We start from the raw sequence: 8,022 nt of genomic DNA on the forward strand, positions 1-8,022 counted from the left end.
TAAACTTCCTGGTGAGGGGAAGGAGAACTAATGTAGACTATACTTGTACCTTTTTCTAGGAACACCCAGAGATGTTAAAATTAAGGAAATATTGGAATGTAAGTGGCATTAGGGTCGCATTTCAATTTCCCTTATACAAAAGAATTCTGTAAACATTATCAAGGCCCCAAGAAAAGGCTAACACAGGTCCTTTGACAAATGTAAATTAGGTTTTGAACCCACTCCCTGATTAAAAAAAAGAGACATATCAATTTAGATACTTGTCTTAGCTCAGCCAGGGAAAAGAAATATCAGTTTTCTTTAATTCCTAGTCTCTCTTGGGCATTTAACCAATTCTTCTTTTCAAGAAAAGTAATAGTCAGCCTAGTTATTTCAACACGAACTTCCAAATCCTGGGGGGAGAAAAAAAGGTGCGAGGACATCTCTTGAACCTGTATAATTGATTTATCCCAATATCAGTGCCACATTTTCAAGGTGGCATTTTACATTCAAATGCTTTTGTTACAGGAACCTTGGACAGCTGGAATCCACAGAAAGCTTGTTAAATTTTCCCTTTCATTCCATATGCAAAAGGGAATCTTTTTGGTCTTTTTTTCAGAGGATCCTAACAGCTGGATGCTACTGTGCTTTATAGATTATCAGAACGCTGAAATTTGAGACTTTGAATTAAATCAATTTCTATTAACTTTCTGGAAGCCAAAGAAGTATCTGCCTCCACTGTGGGCTGATCATTTATTGCCAAGTAGATCTAGGTTTTTCCTACATTAAAATCTTTGTGGTACAAGTCAGGGATACACTTGCCATGCAAACAGAGTACTCTTACGTGACTAAAGTCGTGGTAGATGGAGGAAGAGAAGCTTCAGTTCCTGCTTGATTTCACTGGATAATCACAAACACTTCAGCAAGACAGTTTGGTAAGAGGGAAGGTGAAAGCAGTTAAACAGTCAAAGAACAGAAGCAGGAATCTGTGCTCAGATATTAAACAACTGACCACTGCAAAGAATGGGGAGTAAATGATTACACACAGCTCAGAAGATAAACAGAATGTAGAGTGGCCTTGGACAGTGACAGCTCAGCGTTTGTCTGGAGCTCACAGTGAGGTTGTTACACACTTACTCTGCTTAGACAGGCAGTAGAAATTTGTATTTTCTCCTCAAATCAGAGGAAGTTCACTAGTATGTGCAAAAGTTTTAGGACAAGCAAAAATGATACCAGTTACAAATTAAAAAAAAAAAAAGAGAAATGTTGGAGTTTTGACTTATTTACAAGTTTAAAAGAAAATGTCTTCTCCCCAACTCAGGCTGCCTAAACAATAGTCAACTTCCAAGTTATCAGAGTCTGTCCTTTGAAAAAGGACATATATAAATTCTTCTTTGCTTGCCTATCATGCCCTCAGCTTGACACTGCTCCTGTGCTACAGCTGGGGAAGAAGTGAAGCACCTCGCTTCATGTGAAAAACTTCAGCTTCCTACTTTGTAAGTATCTCCATTAGCTGTAAGCAAGGCAAAGAACTTTGGTTCCTGGCAGCTGAAAAATTCTATTAACCTTGCTTTGTAAGTGCTTTTCCTACAGTAACAAGCTCTTACAGGTGAGAATGTATTTTAAATGTATTTTAAGGAAACAGCATCAGTATAGACTGAAAATTAAATACTTCATTTAAGATGCAAACATTTCATAGTCCAAAGCAATCTTTGACTCTAGAAGTAAATCTTTTAGAGGTCTCATAAGCCTATAATTTTGCAAGAGAGACAAGAAAAAAAAGAACACCAGTATTCCATTATCCAAGGCAAACAGTGCAAAGATTAAGTGACATAAGGCAATTTCAAAAAAAGCCCCAAGTTGTCAGTAAGAAATCAATTCGCAACTGATTTCTCTAGACTGGCATAGTCACATCAGAGCCAAGGTTTCCATTTTACAGACTTCATGTATTACTCAGAAACTCTTGCAAAACCAAACCGATACATGAATTTACGAGAGAATTATCATAACAAATTCTGAATCTCTGTCCAGTTCTTCTGCCAGACTGAATTTCATGTGATCACAAGCACCCTGTCCTACAGACACCATTGCTTACAAACCCCAGCAATTGCATACCCTGGATGTAACACAAGGAGCTTCTAACAACAGCTGCAAGGCACGTGTTTAAGACAGAAGTAGGAAACTACACAACACGGCGATCTTAAGATAGTTCTACCTAGAACTTCCTAGAGCTTTGTGAAGCATCCAGTGTTCCTGTTAGGACAGACAGACTGCAAACAATTTCTTCACAGCATCCCTAGAGGCAGAAGAAAGGGAAAAAAAACCAAACAAACAACAGAGTTACCTCAGTTATGCTGCTTGACGATACTCATTCCATGCTGCTATCACACTGACACAGAGGACTGTAAAGATCAGCTGGCCATGTAACTCATTCCATGCTGCTATCGCACTGACATGGAGGACTGTAAAGATCAGCTGGCCATGTATTAATTGCACTAATATAATTTGCATGACTACACAAATGTGTTAGAGACGAGTGGGTCTGCTCAGTGCCCACCTGCAGTGGAAGTGACACCTGTAGGCCTGTCCTGAGGCAGTGCACTGAAGAAAGGTGGGATTGATGGGGCAGGGCACAGAACTGTGCTCAAAGAGAACAGTGCTCACAGGGGAGGGAGAACAGGAAGAAATGTACACAGAAGAATATACTTGTCTAGGAGTATTTTGGACCCACATTTAGGCATTCCTGCTCATAGGGGAGGGAGAACAGGAAGAAATGTATACAGAAGAATATACTTGTCTAGTAGTATTTTGGACCCACATTTAGGCATTCCAAAAGCAAGCCTTATGCCCAGCATGTGGTCAGCACACTCAGATATTTTATGGGAAGCCCTCCCATTTTTTTCATTTGTGTTCTCCCACTAGAGAAGATGCTTGGTTTCATTTCCAGGTTTAACTACGTGTATTTCCTACACCTAAAACACACCACGGAAAAACTTCTAAAGCCATACGTTACAATGCTTCTATAAACTAATCTTTTGCATGATTAAACCCTGAACTGTTAAAGCCACACATTACAATGCTTCTATAAACTTATCTTTTGCATGATTAAACCCTGAACTGACAAAAAGTAAGGGAGTAGGGAAGCTTACCTTGCATATGGTATGAAGGAAATGCTGTACCTAAGAGGAAAGATTTCAGAAGTTACACTTCATGTCAGATTTCATTAGAGTCACAAAAAAGAACAACCTCTCTGAGGCTCTAAAGTGTGAGATACACAACCAGAATGAAGCTTTGAGTTTGTGAGCAACAGCTGTGAGACACACAACCAAAATGAAGCTTTGAGTTTGTGAGCAACAGGAATGAGTATCCTTGCTGGTCATCTTAGCCCAGCCAGGCTGTGAAACACTATGGCAAAATCAGGGAGCATATTGTGGAAGCATTTTAAATACAGCTCTCCTGCACCCAATATTCTTCATGTTTCAACACCTCAAGGCAAGCAAGATTAGTCTTGAGGGCTGGCAAGGTGTTTATACCAGTTTGTGTACTACTTTGGTGACGTGACACAGTGCATATGTTAACATGGAGCACACTGACAATTTGCTTGGCACCCCTGGATCGTTGAATTTGACAAATTCAGGAGAGTGTAAAAGACAAATACCACACACTAAGTAACAAACTGATTTATAAGGGAAAGCCAAAAGCAGTTTTACTTCGACACTAAGTAACAAACTGACTTACAAGGGAAAGCCAAAAGCAGTTTTACTTCAGGCTCACAGAAATTAAACATGTTCAAAGGAACCTCCTCCAGAAATGGAGCCCTGAGCTCCATGCTCACAGAAATTAATCATGTTCAAAGGAACTTCCTCCAGAAATGGAGCCCTGAGCTCCATCTCCAAAGCCTCTGAAGTGGTGTAAGAGACCAAGAAGTGGGAACGAGTCAGCTCCTCACTGATGCACTGTCCTGCATCTAGGGGAATGGCAAGGGAAAAATTTTCCCTCTCTCTAATGTATGCTAGGTCAAAATTGCAATTCAGCTACTGATGTTAGGTGCAAGAGGAAATGGAGTGTATGGGAAAGAAATTACTTACCATGCCAAGGCAAAAAACTGTAAGATGCAGAAAAGAAGGGCGAGTCCTGCCTTATGCTACCGGGGGAGGAGTGAGGGGAGGGGGCAAGAAACACAGCAGAGACAACAGTGTAAGTATCTTATTTTTAAAATATACTCCAGCTTTGTTTATATACATATATATCTGACTCAAGTACTCACCCAGAAAGCAGAACACAGTGTTAGTATGAGACAGAGCTAGAAGAAAACAAACAATTTCTATTAAATACAGCAACAACTCCAGTTTTTATAGGCACTGTAACACCACAATGGGTTCCTTCACAAAGACAGAAAGGGATGGCATAATTTCATAGTTTTATCCAACCCTGCATAGAAGAGTTGCCCCTACTTAAAATGCTGTCACTATTACATTTCTGGAGTGAATTAAAGCAGTTAGGAAATATTAGCCTAGTATCTCCAAAAATAATTTTATGGCTGCAAAGGAAGAAGACAAATTCTGCTCCTACAGCTCTTTTGCACCATCAGCAGGTTCCCTACTTCATCCCACACACTTCTTGGTGGCATAGGCACAAACCACACTTCATGGTTTTGCCTAAGTAAGACTTCTCAGTTGCAACTCTAGTTTTTCTGCTTCTGCACGTGCCACATTTCCTGATGATTACATGGTTACCATGGGATTGAAGTTATGTCATTACTTAATTCTTACCAAGTAAAACTACACATATATAGGCTCAAGAACTTTCAGCTGTTGCTTAGTAGCTCTCCTGTCCATATATAGCAAGTCCAGCAGAGTCATTCAAACCAGCACTTTTCCTTTTTTCAGAGCTGCACAGTGTATTTCTTTACTACAGGTAAAATCTTGGGGGCTAGTAGGCCATTTTGGATTATTTTTGCTTTAACCCTCAGTTTAACAGAAGTCTCCTATCAGTTCAAGTTTCCATTTTCAAATTGAGACAAGACAAGTCATTTAACTATGACAGGTGTTGATTCTTGACCTTCTTCCTTCATCAACATCTAAGGCCTTTTGATACACATGTACCATTGCACTTTAGAGATTACAAAGTGCATTTTTCTGATTGAGTAAAAAAATAAAAATATTACTGCATATTCAAGACAGTAACATATGCATTGCCAAAGAAATCATATGCTTCACCTCAACAACCATTACTGACATTGAATGCTGGTTTTCCATTAAAGGTGGTGATTTGTACATTGATTTAAACACATCATACATCTAACAACTGGCTTTATTCCAGTGAACAACATTCCGGGCATTCTCCTGACTCCAGACATCCTAAATGCAGACAAAACACACACACACCACACACTAGCCTTCCTGCTTGGATCTGCAAGCGTACACAGCCAATTTCCCAAGCTCTATCAGTTGCCTGCAGCATCTCTGGATGTTTAAAGAGAAATTAGGAAGTGCTGGTGCCAAGCAAATGCTCTGAAGACATTCACACTAAAAACAGGAGGACAGTTTCATGCAAGTTAAGCCAGGTTCAAGATTTTAGACTCACCGAGAGAAGAGGCAAAGTTGCAGTGACAAAAAAGCACATGCGCTTTAACGAAGAGTCAGGCTGAAACTTAGCAGCAACTTATATACACATACAGAGCAGAAGGTTGGCTACAACTTTCATCTTCTGAAAATAAAGGTAATTCCAAGGCTGACTTCAGGTGAATGTTGCATTTGCAAATTCATTCTGTCATTCTTCTAGGCAATATGACAACATGATGTTGTGACCTCAAGCCCCCTAAAAAAGCACATGCATGGTTCACACACACCAGCCACTGACCCTTGATGCTTGTTTAGCATAACAACCTGACTTCAGCTCAGTCCTTCATAACAGGGAGGTGGTTTTATGGTGCTACACTTACCTTTCCACTATAGCAGATGTGCAGTGATGTTCTAAGAGAAAAAAACACCCACAAATACCAAGTTTGAGCTAACTATGTCTCAGATCACCGAGATCAATGTATATGAAAGGATATTCCTGTGGAAATTGTTCACAGGTTTGCATGAGTTAAAACTTATTCCTTTGATACTTACCAGCATCACAATAGTAGCAATCAAACGTGTAGGCTCAAACATCTTTTTCAGTTGGTTCATTGGTCCCATAAGAAACATAGTGCTGTAGAAAACAAGCCAAGATGAACAGAGGTAAGAAAGGCAAAAGTGAAACTAGGTAAGATTGTCTGCTATCATACAGGGCATCAGTACACTATGTTGTTGTGGTAATCAGTGCTGCACCACAAAAGAAATGGGATATACAAACGTGTAGGCTCAAACATCTTTTTCAGTTGGTTCATTGGTCCCATAAGAAACATAGTGCTGTAGAAAACAAGCCAAGATGAACAGAGGTAAGAAAGGCAAAAGTGAAACTAGGTAAGATTGTCTGCTATCATACAGGGCATCAGTACACTATGTTGTTGTGGTAATCAGTGCTGCACCACAAAAGAAATGGGATATACAATGAGATGAGAATTACTGTACTCACAGTTGTTGAGTTACAAGTAACATAAGCAGAGCAGAGCTATCAAGTTAGAAGCATAGGTCAAGGTCAGTTCCAATTAGCTCATTCTTAACAGATGCTTTTTTAACCTGCTTTTTAAAAATGCTTTTAAAAATCTGTTTTTCAAGAACACCATCCAGAGAGGCTCTGCATGGATGGCCAAGTAATGCAGCTCAACTCCTCTACATAAAGGCCTGTTTTCAGACCTGGATCTATTCTCTGAATCCTCACCAGATCTTCAGCCCTCACTTAGAACCCTGGTGATTGATACTGCATGAATTATGCAAGGTCAAAATTTTAGCTAAAGTGGTATTTCTGCTTCATATACTATGTAATTCTATCCATAGTATATTACTTCCACTTGCATTATTTACGCTTTCTAACATTATGCTAAGATTCCTCAGCCACAGAAGACTGTGCCTATCACAAAGTCTGTGGGACTATGCTTCAGGAATCTTCATGGCCATGAAGTCCCTCACAGACAGACTGCCCCACTCATATTCACCAAAACACACAGAACTTTACCAAAGGCAAATTGGCAAAGAATTACTTTTACCTCAGGGAGGAGGAACCAACAAAATCAAAAAAACTCAATGCTCAAAGCCTAAGTTTGATTCTTTACTGATGAATAACTTTCACCTTGAATGCATTGCTAACAACAATAAACAAACTTAGAGTTTTCTTTACCATTTCAGGGTACTACTGGGGAAATGCTGTCCTTTGAAATTCAACAATAGGAGAATTATCGACAAACACAAATCTTCTCACGTAAATGCAACAGTTTCTATCCCTTATGCACCTTCACCTATCGTTCTATTCCACAGATCTCTACATAACATTCTATATTAGGGAACATATAAAGATTGTTACCTCCCAATAGATGTAATATTCCCCAGAGTATAAAACACTGCAAAGAGTATCAGCCCTTTCTTTGGTATCCAGAGTAGACAACTACCCTAAAAAGAACATTTAGAGAGAAAAAGAGGGGTAAAAATGAATAACTTTTACATTGAAAATAAGAAATATATCCAAGAAATGTCACATCACAAAAGAAATCTTAGGAAACTTAAACCCCAACTTCAGAATCACACATGCAGTAAAGTGCATTTACTGGCATTCTTGTTTAGTGTGCTGCATCGAACTGGAACAGTCTTTCCAGGGACTCGGGAAAAAAACAAGCAACAGCACAGAGTGAGGCTGTAATTATCTGGGCTCCTGAAACTCAAATATTGGAGAGATATGACAAAAAGTCCTTACCAAGAGCGAGCACAGGCATCCTATCACAAAACACGCAACGAAGCCTTTCATTCGGGTGCTCCAACTTAAGGAAGTTGAATCAATGACCTGGAAAGGAGGGGCAGAGTGAAACTCGTTATTTACTAGTCGCTCTTGCCTCCTAGCAAGTTCGCAAACTTCCTCCTAGGGGCTGAACCGAGTCGCAGCTCAGACGGAGCCCGCGGGGCC

General features: G+C 39.7%; 1 protein-coding gene across 1 annotated transcript; it reads right to left on the bottom strand.

Moving 5' to 3' along the window:
* Positions 1–2,235: 2,235 nt before the first annotated feature.
* On the bottom strand, positions 2,236–7,902 carry SFT2D2 (SFT2 domain containing 2; the record flags this gene model as incomplete). Its single annotated transcript, XM_009079157.1, has 7 exons — positions 2,236–2,275; positions 3,129–3,158; positions 4,068–4,123; positions 4,247–4,282; positions 6,096–6,177; positions 7,429–7,514; positions 7,816–7,902. Coding segments are annotated over 7 exons (417 nt in total), but the record flags the coding sequence as incomplete, so codon positions are not given.
* Between the last annotated feature and the right edge of the window lie 120 nt (positions 7,903–8,022).

Source organism: Acanthisitta chloris, unplaced genomic scaffold (genome assembly GCF_000695815.1).
Source record: "Acanthisitta chloris isolate BGI_N310 unplaced genomic scaffold, ASM69581v1 scaffold1187, whole genome shotgun sequence".
Lineage (NCBI taxonomy): Eukaryota > Metazoa > Chordata > Aves > Passeriformes > Acanthisittidae > Acanthisitta > Acanthisitta chloris.